Source organism: Grus americana, chromosome 6 (genome assembly GCF_028858705.1).
Source record: "Grus americana isolate bGruAme1 chromosome 6, bGruAme1.mat, whole genome shotgun sequence".
NCBI lineage: Eukaryota > Metazoa > Chordata > Aves > Gruiformes > Gruidae > Grus > Grus americana.
In genome coordinates this window covers 7,264,589-7,278,629 of record NC_072857.1, presented here as the reverse complement: position 1 = coordinate 7,278,629, position 14,041 = coordinate 7,264,589, and the positions used below count along the sequence as shown (strand labels likewise).

The 14,041-nt window shown below is 39.9% G+C and overlaps 1 protein-coding gene across 3 annotated transcripts in view; it reads left to right on the top strand.

Moving 5' to 3' along the window:
- Positions 1-14,041, top strand: part of THSD7B (thrombospondin type 1 domain containing 7B) — a 358,700-nt gene that overhangs the window by 154,916 nt on the left and 189,743 nt on the right. For all 3 annotated transcript variants that reach the window (XM_054830722.1, XM_054830723.1, XM_054830724.1), the window contains one exon: positions 6,870-7,039. In XM_054830722.1, the coding sequence (XP_054686697.1) occupies positions 6,870-7,039 (170 nt within the window). The remainder of the gene's footprint in view (positions 1-6,869; positions 7,040-14,041) is intronic.

Below are 14,041 nucleotides of genomic sequence, written 5' to 3'. Positions count from 1 at the left end.
CTTGTTCTCTGAAGGGTCTTTCATACTGATTGCTGTTTGGGAGAATTTCCTCAGCTGCACAGAGACTGGGCAGGTCTCCATGGCTGTGCTTTATTGGCTTTGAAATTGTAATTTTTACATAAGATTTAACAATTCCCCTTCATCTCCCCATAAAAAAAAAATAATCCCAGTCCTTCTTGAGGAGAATGGGAACTGCTCAGAGGTAATAGCTTGGACTTTATTTGGCTTCCCTCCGGGTACTTCTTGAAATGGGAAACTTTGCAGTCCCTGAGTGCTTGCTAGGTTTACAGCAATCTTTGTTCTGGCAGAAGGTGAGCATCTCGCCTTTCTGGTCTGCACATCCATGCTGTTTTGCCTGGCCAGGCTAGCATAGAGGGTTGCTAGTTTGTTTTGCAAAGAAAATAAAATAGTGCTTAATTTTTCATGCGACGTGTTCTGAGATTGACTGTAAAATGCTTCAAGATTGATAAAATTTGATATGCAAGCAGACAAATCTCCCTGTATGAGTATGTTTGATAGGAGGTCCATTCAGTGCTCAAGTCATGAGTTTCTGGGGCTTTGCCAGACACTACCAAAACCTTTGATAAAGCCTTTGCAAGATACATTTCTTAGGAAGGTGTAACCTGTAAAAGTGTCTCTATATCATTGAGTTCATTCAAAATCAAATGCTGATCATTTTTATGCACCCTGCTAGCAGAGGAGAGGAAGTATAAAAAAATATTCTGTTGCTTGATTACATCCTACGAAAAGGCTCTTACAGAGTGATTTTTGCTCCTGCCCAAACGCACATCAATTTCAAAGACAATAGATTAACACATTGTCTCGCTGATTTTGTATAGGAGCGTCGGTGCCGGTGACACCTGATTGGGATAGACCCTCTGGTAGTTAATCAGGGAGTGAACAGTCATATGTCTGTCCTCAGTTTCTCACTTCTACTTCTTGACGTTGCAATGTATTAAAGTGCAAACTATTGTAGGGGCTTGGTGTAGAGTCAGGAGAGCCCAAAAGGTGAGAACCTGCATAATACTGATAATTTTCTGGAAGTGTCACTCTTTCTATAGAAGGAAAGCTGTTGTTCTTTCAGTATATCCCTGCTATGCCCAGGTTTTCATGAGCCTGTGAACTCATAAACCTTCCCCATCCTGCCATACCTGCACACCTTCAGTCCTTCAGGCAACATCTCCAGCAAAGTAGATGTGTGAGCGGAGATAAACTGCCTAATGAGCTACTCCAGAAAAGTAACATTAGACCTAGAGGTTAATAGAGCCACTTAACCAAAAATACAGCAAAAAAACCCCCAACCAAAACCCAACCCCCTCTGGTATTTAGTTAATTGTTGTTTCTAGGGATGTAATATCTCAAAATGCAGGTGGTAGGCTATGACCTTCTCACACTACGCAATGTTGAGGAGAATTTTACAGTGATGCCTGGTTAGACGACTTTGATTTGGCCATTCAATACTGCAGGAATGAGCAGGAATGCAAAGCTGTGATGTTGCAGTATGTGCTGTGGGTCTGCCGGACGTAAGACTGTGGAGGCCAGAATTTTCTATTAATGAACAGAAATCAAACATTTTAAAATATATTATTTAAGTGTCAGCAGCTGGTAAAGGATGTTATGGGTCCATGTTATAGTTTACAGCCTGGTGATTTGGTGATGGTGTTTGGGAATTGGTGATGGAGATACTGGAAGTCCTTCAGACTGGAAAGCAGTGGCTTTCAGCCATCGAGGGATGTAGTGTTAATCCCTATGAAATAATATAAGAAAACTTGATGCCCCTGTTCTTCTTATTTGAGCATATTCTCTTTGCAGTGTAATACCTAGAAGGATTATGCTTTTTTTCCCCTTAAATATATGCCACCTCATCTGTGGCTTTGCTGGGGCTTAAAAAACAGTTATCTTTTCTTTCTTCCCCTTACAAGATGATGATGAATTTAAGGAGATTCAGTAGCAGAAATAAAAGGTGCTCTCCTTCATTTATCTGGTCTCAACACTAACTGTTCATTCTTTCTTTCTGGCTTGTGTCTGCCTAATGAGATTAGTCTTAAAATCTTTTAAGGTGAGAGTCCTATTTACTTTCCCAGTTCCTGGAAATCTGTTCTCTGCTAGTTTTTGGTTGATTTTAAGACAAGTAGCCTTTCCTTTAGCTTTACTCTTTGGGCAAGAATTTTCCAAAGCATGCTCCAGGCACAGCAAAGAAAACAGGTGAGGACATAGACCAGAAAGAGAGGAAATCTCTGAGCAGGAGAAGGAAGGGGATTCTCCAGAAGCTGTTTTTTAATGCAGGGACAGAGAGCGCGCCACGACTGAATGAAGGTACGTATTGCGGACTACATCCACCAACACAGAAAAGCAGCAGCTCAGGAGGTAGCATTTGCAGAGTTGTACTCAGCAGGAGGAGATGGGCGAAGTTATATTCCAGCCTCCTCAAAACATCCAGAGGGGAAAAAAATATCTTCAAAAGCAGCTTCAAAATGGCTCTGTTAGGTATTACCTCTGCGTCCATGGCAAGGCTGCAAGTTAAAGGTCCCATCGCAGATACATGGCAATTAGTGTAAATTTGCAGTTAAACGGGAAGGCCTTTTAATTTTATGGCTGAAGTTTACAATAAGTTCTTCAATCAATAGTTTAAAAGCAAGAAAATAAAACACTTTAACTGCATGTAGGACTCCAGAGCTTTGTGCTTTGTTTTACTTTTGGTTATTTGTTCTGACGGGATTAGATTAAGCGCTTAAAAAGCTTAAATACATAGGAGGTGATTCTACTTTCTTTTATTGTGATATAAATTTGGGATAGTTCAATTAAAGTGAATGGGTATATACAGGTATAAAACTTGTGTAAGCACTAAGAGCATAAGTCCTATAGACTGAAGAGACCAAGAGGTTACTATAAATTGGAAAGATATTGAGCACTTCTTAGTTGCATAGCTGTCACTGAGTCACCAGTTTTAAAACAATGTATTATATCATTTTTATCCTTGATGTGTAGCTTTCGTGTTCACTGGGAATAGATAGATTTTTCCAGAATTATGATTATGTCTTTAAATCTTACATTTTGCTTGTGGTTGCTATGTTACAGGACAGGGATTTAGAGAAAAACCCTCTTTGCTTTGTTCGAAATTCAAAGCTTTTCAGAAGTTAAATGATGGAAAATAGGAAAGTTTTAAGACCTAATTTTTTTTAAAAGCCTTGAGGTTGCTGCTGAGATATGGGTGTGATGGTGTCACTTTGTAAATGAGGCCCATTATGTGCCCCAATTAAAGATAAGACATTAGTGTGAAGTAGAAAAGACTTGAAAGGAAATGCAGAGGACCATGCTGGTAGGCTGCTGGAGTTACGCTTTGGGAGTGGTAGCAACACTGCTCTTCAGCCTTTTGGCCTTCACTGGTCTTGGGCACGCAGTGACGACCTTCATTCAGCTGGGCAGCTTCCTTGCCTCCCCTCGGATCAAGAACCATCTGCGGTGAAGCTTTGGTTCTCCAGCTCTGCATTGGACACTTCTGCGGCCGCAGTTGGATGTCGCAGTGTGAGAGCATGTTTTGCCTTGATCGTAACAGAAACCTGCAGGACCAACTCTTCCGCTTCCTCAGCTGTTGAGCAGGGAAGTTCAGAGCACTCTTTATGATGTGAAAAGCTATTCAGCTTTATCAGCCAGGTTCCCTCCTAGATACCCCAAGCATGCATTTTATTGCTTCTAAACTAGCGGTTTTTCCTTGTCCAGTTTCTTAAGCAGAACTGATATAACTGTCTGGATTCTGGAGGTCCCCGTCTGGGACATTAGCTAGTCCTCTAAGCATTGGCAATGGGGTCTCTCAAACTTTGAAACAGCTAGACCTCCTGTAACCCAAACAGTATTGTTAGAAACTGGCACGATACTAGATATTGGTAAGAGTTAAAATGAGATGTGAAATCTATTGACATTTGAAATTGTCACCAACAGGTTTTGGTGCAGGGATCACAAAAGTACACTGGAGCTGAGCAACTGATGATCCAAATGTATAATGTCCCTTCCAGACTCTTCACCCTCTAGGGAAGGTGGATGGGATGGCTGGATGGTGTTGGCCTTTTAGCTTAATGCTGGCATGGCTCATCTCTGGTACTGTCTGCTCTAACAACAGAATGTCCAAAGTGGCAGTGGTGGCTTTGCTCATCTTCGTTCAGTTGGAGAAATGACAGTTGTGTGGTAAACCCACTGTGGATATTGATAATATCTTGCAAGTACTGGCTTGAGGTTGCTGAAGTTACAGCTCTCCCCCCAGGTATTTGCCAGCCATTAGTCTCTGCTCTTTACTAACGGCTATTAACAAGCTTCTGATTAAATTTAAGTAGAGATTATGTTAATGTTAATTCTCGTTCTCTTTAGTATAGTCCAGAGATGGGCTAACTAATACCAAGTATTGGCCATGCTGCTTAAAACCCTGCAAAGAGTCCGAGGTCGCTGCTTCCATCTGGAAAGGTCTTGCGTTAGGTTTCCCACTCAGTGGGACAGCAATCCCTCGGATACGTTTCTGGTGTAGCGGGCTTGTTAATGGCCAAGAGAATGTGTACCTTTTAAACAACTAATGCTCGGGGTCAGGATTTGTTACTGGAAAACTTGGGTCGGCTGAGGGCATGTCCAGCTGGGAAAAGGCGAGATGGGCTGATGGGGCTGATGCTTTAAGCTGCTCACGGCAGAGCAGGAGCTGGCTGGAGCCCCCGATAGCTGCTCATTAGACTGCTCTGTGGTGTAGCACCATATACAGTTACTCTCTGAAAATATCTAAAGGGATTTTTTTTTTTTTTTTTTTAGATTCAGGGGCTGATGAAGTTTAATTATCTCTGAGCTCAGATTTAGTTATTTTGCATAATTTTAATCACCGATGGCCTAATTTTTGTAGGTGTTAACTCCCACAGCTCACGCAGGTGCTCACACCTCTGGAAATGAGTCTTTAGGATCCAGAGTTCACAGCTGACTACCTAAGCCAGATATTGATAATCAGGTTTTCTTTGGTCAATTGTTGCTTTAAGAAATAATTCCCTAAACCAACTATTTCCATGGCTGCAGAAAGACGTGTGTGTTCTATATTTAGGCTTATAGTTTTTAAAGCGTAGACCTGAAGTGCACGATGTCCTGAAGTGGTGAGGAGGAGGAATCCTCTTCACCCGGCGTTTGATGAAGAGCACTTTTCATTGCCTTTATTATAGGAGGAAGGTTGCATTTAACACTGTGGGCCCAAGGAATGCGATTAGGAATTCCCAGAAGGAACTAGAAGAAAAAATTCATGACTGTGCTTTATATGTTGTGGGCGTTCAAGTATTTCATGCTTGTCATGTGAAAAGTGTATTCTTTATTGTTTTCTCTGTTGGTAATAAACCCTGTGCGTGTATCCAAATTTGCACATGATACTGTATATTATTTAAGAGAGCATAACAGCTCATCTGAAAAGTACCCGTAAATTAAGAGTAATTGGCAATATTCACAAACATTTTCCATGTGTATGTTACAAAATTCATAAGTGTTTTGTGGCTGGAAATCATTCTTATGCCCATATTTACAACATAAGAAGTTAAGAGAACATTGATGCGTGCTCAGACTAACGTCTTTATTTTTCATATAATGTTGAGATGCATGTTTCCTTGCCACAGCTGCAGTCAGGGAACAAATACTCGCTATGGAGAATACACAGAGTTACAAGGTGGAAGGCTTTTTCTGCAGAGACACCCTGTTGCTCTTGAGCTTACAGAGATCAATCAGCAGGTTAACAAACAAACGTAGTTTTAACAACCGTGGATCTGCCGTAAGAGGAGAGAGCCTTTGTCTTGAGGGTAAAAGTAGGAAATTATTTTACATAGTTTACCTTACACAAAACCCAAATATTGTATGGAAAAAAGTAAACTATGAAATTTAGAGGAGCAAAGGAATAAAGCAGCAGAAGTGTGAACAGATTGGTTATAAAACCAATATTGCCTAAGATTTGCATTTGGGAAGCTGAAGAAAGACTGCGGGCTTGTGTTTACTCACTGATACTGTGACCTGTGAATCAAAATGAACTATGCCTGTGGAAACTGTAGTATTAGAAATATGGTCTTTGTTTTCAGACAGGTTGGGGAAATAATTTTTGCTTTCCACTGATAGACGATACTATTTTCCTTATAGTTTTAACAAGTTCTTCCTGGCATTTAAGCTGGTACGCACCGATAACGATCGTCTGTCTGTACAGCGTTCACATATCTGCGCCCAAGAACATTATCCTTCCTCGAAAACCATTAATACTCTGTAGGTGTGAAGCAAATATAGAATGAAAGTAGTTTTATCTAGAGCTTGCTGTGTATCGCAACTTCTGGAAACTGAAGTGAGAGAGCTATGTTACTTTAGCCAATCCCTTGAAGAAATTGGTGGTGCCCTAGGCGTTTATAAAGCTGTCACCTGTAGAAAAGCCGCCCGGTGCTTGGAGCTCCATTGACATATGTAGGGTTTTAGCTATTAAGTGCATTTCAGAGTGAAGCGTTCAGCTCTTGGCAGACAGAGGTGGTTTAGTGGTTTGAGCCACATGTTTGAAAAACTAGTTTTTGCGCTTAATCGAACCTCTTAATCTTCGTTCCTTTTTTGCGCCCTGCTCAAAGGTGGTGTCAGGATGATTTAGTGTTTCAGAATGCTTTGGAGATTAGTGCTGTGTGAAAAGTTTTACACAAGTGCTCCAGACAAATAACAAATACTTAACCTTTGTAAATTTAACGTTCAAAGTGTTTCAAAACATTCCCTGTTTCAGATGGGGAAGTGCTACTATAAAGATTAAACCAATTGTATTTTGTCATGTAGTAAAGTACCACTCCCTCACACGTAGTCTTTTCAAAACCTCTTGTTTTACCTGGTCTCTTTTCTTTCCAAAGGTTTGCCTGGAGGACTTCTGAGTGGAAAGCTTGCCAAGTGTCTCTCCTCCTTGACCAGCAGGACCCTCACCATCAAAAGCAGGCAGGCCTTTGTGGAGGTGGCATACAAACCCGGGAGGTCTACTGCGCCCAAATCACCGTAGAGATTGGGATGCACCGACTGAAGGAAGGTATGTGCCTAGGGTCGTTCTGAATTGTCCGGCCCAAGGAGATCTGAGGAGCAGAAACGGAGGAAGAAAGAAAGATTACACGCAATCATTAGTAGGGTTTGGGTAGCTGATGCTGTCATTATATCGACCTTACATAGGGAAGTGTTGCTCAGCATTGGAGGGAGCAGGAGGACATGGTCCTCGGGGTCCTGAGGAACTGCCAGGAACCACAACCTTCCGGAGTGAACTGGTGCCATTTCTGTAGGTGTTCTTGTATGGAGGGGACGTTCAAAGGATGGAGGAGCTGAATTTTGCTTGGAGTTGAGTTTTCTTCCTCTCTTGTATATCAGGTAGCCCATCCCCTTGGTAACTGAATCCATTTATCTGTGGTTTTAGTCCTGGTTTAGAGTATGAAAAAAGATGTCACACTCCATTCCGGATATGGCTTTAGCCTCTGCTTCAGATTGATACACAATCTTTCTTGTGATTTGAAGGGGAAAGCAAAAATAATATTGTCACAACTTCTGAGCAGACAGACGGGTTTTGGACTCTGGAAGTGAGTTATTTTTCTTTTAGAAGAATAATGAGTAGATACGGATGCATGATGAATAATTCATCTTAGGCTGTTTTATTTACTCTATGTAGTGCTCTTGCAGAATATGTTTTTGAGCAGAGATGTAAGATAATAAGAACACAATATCATGTCTTAGATTTATTTACTTACAAAGGCAAAGCAAATGTTTCCTGGAAGCCCAGTGTGTCCTAGCATCCTGCACAGACTCTGAGATTGTATAAAACCAGACCCGTTTTAATCTCTACTCAATTCATGTATGGTTACTGCTTCACCCATCCCAAACATCTGGCACTACCTTGCTCTCCCAGCACAACCCCCCTCTGTTGTTTTGCACAAGTGTGCAATGCACGTGACTTTGAAAGTCAGAAAAATGCTGTTGGTGACAGGCGTGTATCATTTCTTGACTGTCTTCATCCTTCTGACCACTTCTATGGTCCGTGCAGCTGCTGTATGGCATGTTGGTGAGGAGCAAGCTTTCACTGAATTCATTCACGCTTCTTTATTCTTTTTCAGTATTGTGAATTACTCAAGAAGATTAGAGGAGTGCATCTGAAACCCTTACACCAATATAATTCGTAACAGACTTGGTGCTATATATCCAGTGTGTCATCACTTGCAGGTTTGCCCCTAGTTCAAAGTTCAGTTCAACTTAAAAATTGCAAGCCCTCCCCTCAACAAAAAGAAAACACTGGGATACCTCTTCCTTGTTCCTACAGTTCTAACCCTTTCTTTAGGAAAAAAAAAAAAATTATATAGGCATCTGAAAAAACCAAACATGCGGAGCAATTATACAAGGTAGAAATTGTTACTGCTGTTCCAAGGCAGTAGTGCAGAATTGCAGCAGTCCTTAGAAAGTGAGAACCTCATCTACTGTCAACATAGTCACACGCAAAGAGGAAGAGGGAAAGCCTGCCCTGTTATCCCTCCCTATCCAGTAATATTTAGTGTGTCTCGTTTACTAGCTGATCAATTTTTGTTCTTTGAATAAATAAGGAATGACATCTTTTCTGGCGTCTTTTCTGGCAATCTGAACTGATAAAATACTTTTATTCGTCACTAGGGCATCTCATATTTTATTGTATCATTTTTTCAGTGATGGGGAGAAGATGAGGAAGTTAATCCTTCTATGTATAAGCAAATAGAGGTCTAACTGCTACCATCAGAAACACAGTAATTTTTCTTTCTTCACCTCTTGAGTGTCCTTAAAGGGATCATTCAGGAATCAAACGAGCGAGTCTAATAGGATATTACCATCCGTCAGAGTTGTTATTCTTCTGGTTACTTCCTATGAGAATTTGGACCTAGGCCCAGTGACATATGTGAAAGAAGATTTTGTCCCGTGGTCTCTCCAGCGGCATTCTTGGGTAAAATATGTTGAATCCTAGTTGGAGACAGGTACCATCTGTGCCATATTTATACATATTGCTCAAAGCTCTTCTATCCCCCAAGGATATCTTTCCCATTTTTCATTTGTTTAGTCTTCCCATCTATTTCTTCTTTTATTCAAATGTGTATGTTTAGAAAGGGAGCCTGTTTTGAGTCCTTATGTATCAGTTATTCGGAAGGTTAAGTCTGCTGAAATCTTTCTATATTTTGATTATAAAATTCCAACTTGAAGATACTGAAAATGGAAAACTTTCACTGAGGTATTACTTTCAGAAATGCATTGATAAAATTTCATATCTTTCCTCTCCCAAGAGGTGACCTAAGAAAGAAATCCCTGTCTTGGTCCAAGTGTAGTTACAAATTTTTTAGCCCTTAAGGAGGAAGTCCATACTTTTAACATAGGTGCTGAGTATTTGGAAGCAGAAGGTCTTCCAGTCTTTGAAGTCCTTTGTAATATTCTTGCATTCTGAGACTCTTACATCTAGACGAAGCTGGCCAGGAACACTTAGTAAATGTGTAAAGTAGTGTGTCATTCAGATATCTGCATTTCTGTGTATGTAGGTAAGCCAATGTATAGACACCTAAGTTATGAGACTGCGCTGTTTTTAATGTTAGCTATTCTGTCCAAGGAATCTACATCTCTCTTCAGTTGTGAGGCTTTTGTTAATTTTGACTGAACTTTAACACAATTAGCTTTAAAGTGATCCTTGTGTTTTTCTTTAAGTATCTCATTGAATTTTAACACATTTGAATTTATAATGCTTAATTTTCACAGAAAGGTGATCATCTAATACTTCAGGTTTATCATTATTCTTTTGATATCCAGAGATGGAAGCATCAAATCTACATGTTTGAAATTATGTTGCTTTTAAGGAGGAGACAAATTTTGCAGAAAAAGTAACATAGAATATGCAAGTGAGCTACCTACGGTACAGCCCCAATCTGCCCTTTCTGCCCATCATCTCTGGATACTCCCTGATCCCTGTTCCTGGACATCCCGTGTCTGGAACAAACTGTAGACGTGGTGGTGGTTACACTTCTTCATAGCTCTTTCTTGATGTAAATCTGTTCACTCATATGGAAGCTCTTTTAAATAAAGCAGAAATGCAGATCCTCAACTTACTTTCATAGCCAGACACTGCTAACATGGGACACATATTTTCTTGTCTTTTGTAAGTGGGCTTTTCTGGATTGAGATAAAATCAACAGTCACAAAAATCTTATCTGAAATGTGTTTTCCCACAATATTTTTTTCCCCACAATAAATTTTAATTAATGTGTGCGAACATCACTAACTAGCAATCCCCAGTGTGCCAACAAAAAAGACATTTGGTAAAAGTGTGGAAGAATATTATGCAGTGATCAGTTTATGAAATCTCTCTCCTTGTTTGGCAATACAACTCTCAATAAATAAGTCCAATAATATGGGAATTAAAATTCCTCTTAGAGTCTGGGGATGGCGTCTGTGTTTATGTTCAGTTAATAAACATATGAGGTCCCTACATTTAATCTTCTTCAGGAATTTTTTACCTTCTCTTCTGAAGGCCAGGGAGTATCCTTTTGTTTTCTAATTAAAGTTTGCTTTTTGGATGTATCTAGAGACTCTAACTCTTTATCTGTAGTCTGGGAGATTGCATCCTTTATAAAATTCTCCAGAAGCATCTCCTCTCTTCTCTGAACTAGTTACCTACTCTCCCTAGTGACTGGGATTGCTGTTCTCTCCATATTTTCTGTAGCCTTCTAACTAGGGATCTGCCTGTCCTGTCATTCTTTCATAAAATTTGTGCTTTATATATCTTGACGTTTTTTCTTTTTCACTTGCTTGAATGAGATCCAATTTACTTCTCACTTTCAGAATTTTCTTAGAATGTTTTTGGAGCCTGTCTGCTTAAGTTTTAATTATAGCACTGAAAAGACCTTTGTAAAATGTTGTTCTTCCTTGAATCTTTATTGTTTACCCAGCATAGTAAACTTCGCTAATAAAGTGTATCTCTTAGTACCATCTCACCAGCAAATCATTGCAGTTTCCCATTTTCTTAATCTTTGTTACTTTCCATCTGAAAATCCATATTAAATTCTCATACTCATACAAGGTTTTAAAGTTTTGTTTACAATTTTTTTGCTTAATGAGTGTCTCCATCATATTTGTCTCCATATATTTATTTGATCTTGAATTCAGTAACAGATACGTGAGGTTGTTGTGCCTTCATTATTCTTAGATACCTTTTAGTGTTACTCTGCAAAACTATTTTTTACAGAAGTCTTTATTACTTTTATACCCCTATTTCCTTTGAGAGATAATCAGCCCTCACCTGTTAGTAGATGCCTGACTTTCTTATTCCACTGTAGCTCACCAGCCTATACCCATTTGTGCTTTATTTTTAGGATGCAATTCCACCTGGTTCATCTTACATCAGGGTTTTTTTAGAAACTTGTGTGTCATCAGCTGTAGCAGCAAAACCTCCTTTAGTCTGTTTACAGTCCAAGACTTAGTAAATACTCAGGTACCTTTTCAGGTCTAATGATTACTTTCTGATCCATCCCTATGTGTATTCCCTTATGTATTTTTGTCTTACCGGCCACTTTACTGACAGAATCCCCAGATGATCTGAAAGTGGTCCCCTGCACTTTCATCCAAGTCCTACTTATACGAGTCTCAAAATGATAATTTTATTGCCTTTATCCTTTCTTGTTTTCCACAAAATACTGAGTTTTCTCCCCACTTCTGATAGACAAAAATATCTAATCCTTTCTTATCTGATGAGTGAACTTTTCAGACTATACTTAATTCTCATATGGGAGATGTTTTGGCGCTGTATTTTATTTTCCAGAAATTAATGCCTCTTTGGAGTTGCACAGAGATGACTTTGAGGACTCCTTTCATTCATATCTTGTATTATTCTATATTTATTCTCATCCCTTTCTTTCTGGCCTTTTGTCTTTTTTAGTTCTAAAATACGCATTTTTGCCTTCTTTGCTCTGTATGCTCTGTTTCCTAATGAGGGTGCGGCATTTTTTTTCCCTGCAAGTTCTTTGTTCTGCTGTGAATCATGATCTTCCAATGTGTGTCTTCTGGGGGGTTAGCGTTTCAAACCAGTGCATGCAGTATCTGTTCAATAAACTATGGAAGTAGTTTCAGGAAGAGAAAAATACCAATGGAGAGTCCTATTTGAACGTGCCACCATCCCCTTGGGTGCTAGCTGTCTTCTGAGCCACCAGGTCCAACTCTTTAGAAACAGGTTGGTTGTGCAGGTTGTTGTCATTTTTGGCTGTTACCATCCTGCATATTAATTGGGAAAAGACCGCGTTGGTGGAGATTAGCTGCCCGTAGGGGTTGGTGTGGGATATGCACTGTTGGAAGAAATATGAACCCTGTCTGCAGTACGAACCCTATATTAAATGCATGCTGGTTTGGGTTTTTTTTTTGTGTTTTTGTTTGTTTGTTTGTTTTTTCAAAGTTATGCTGGTGAAGCTGCAGGAATGAGAAGATTGATTGACTCTACGGAAATTAGAATGTAGGGACTTTGATGTTTAAAATCCTGTTGTCCTTGTCTGGTTTATGAAATTGAAAAGGAATAGTTTAGAATATATTAGTCATGAGAAAACTTGACTAGGACCATGGCAGGAGAGAACTGATGGTCAGCGGTGATGTGAAAAAAGCTTTGTTCGACTGGCTCGTTGGTGCAGCAACAGGAGCGTCCAGCCAGAGGCTTAGTTGACCTGAATCACAGAAACCATGTTCTTAGGTGGAAGAACCCCCCCTGAAGATCCCTCTCATCCCAAACTATTTATCATTGGGATGACCGAACTGGCTTGAAAAGATGAGAAATACACCTCTGAAGTGTAAAATGTATTCAGGCAAGTCTGCATCAGATTTATATTGCTGGGATGCCGAGTTATTGATCTGTAAGCTCACCAAATGCTGAGCAGAATTTACGAGATACAACTCACATAATGGAAAAATAAATATGTAACAGCTGGCTTCTTCGGGGGAAACCCTTTAGAAGCAAGAGAGGAAATGATTTTACTCAGATCGTTGCAGTGCTTGACAGTAATGTTTAAATGTGTATTTCAAAAATTTTAGTTTGAATCCATTAGGGAAAAAAACATTTTCCCTAATGTCTTTTAGAGGTGTAATATTTTCAGTTCTTTCATGTCTAGAAACTAATTAAAGTAAAATGAAGAGAATAATGTATAAAAAGACTTTGACAGTGAAAGAAGAGTGCCTTCTAAAAGGTGGCTTATAAAGAATATGCCTTTTTTTGTCAACAAGCTGTTTGATATGACCATGAAATATTTATCCCTTTATAAATACTTTTATTTATATAGGTGGCTTTAGTATGCAGCAAGTAATATGCTGCCCAGTCAGTTCACATGAGATACTAGGTTTTTAGTTCAGGGTTTTATCTTTGAAAGCTAAGATTTTAATTGCATTTGTATTTTTGTCATTATTTCTTGCCACCGGAACTGGATTAATTTTATTCAAAACAGTGATGGTTTGTTCTGAGTAATTTTGTCCCATTGTTGTTATGAGGACGGGGAGCTGCATTGTGTTCAAACAATAATGTTGAGTCAGATGAAAAAATAAAAGGATTTGTACGTACGAGGCTACACCACCAAGTGGGACACTGGGGAGAGATAACGAAGCCGATGGTGGCTGGTCTGGTCCTGGAACAGCAGACATTTGAGATAAATGAAGCTTGTGAACTTGGGCCAGCTCTATGTGGAGCAGCCCTGCTGCTTTCAGGGTCCAAGCTGGCTTGGCCATGCCACGAGTGGACTACCTCAGTGTGTCACTAGCTTAGCTTTGGGCCACCTGTACCATGTTGCAGTATCATGGACACATCCATCGTGGTGTTTTTCTTGTGGTACCAGGACTCCCACAGTGATGTGGCATTCACTGAACAGATTTCTGCTCCTTGGTGCTCCTTCCTCTTGAATGAACGCTAAACTTAGCGATAGGCAAAGTTTGCACTCTTACGAGGCTTTCATGAAGTATATCCCCATCTTTGGGTTTTCTTCCCTGTTTTCCTTGTGGCTTCTCTCACCCTCTCCAACAGTCT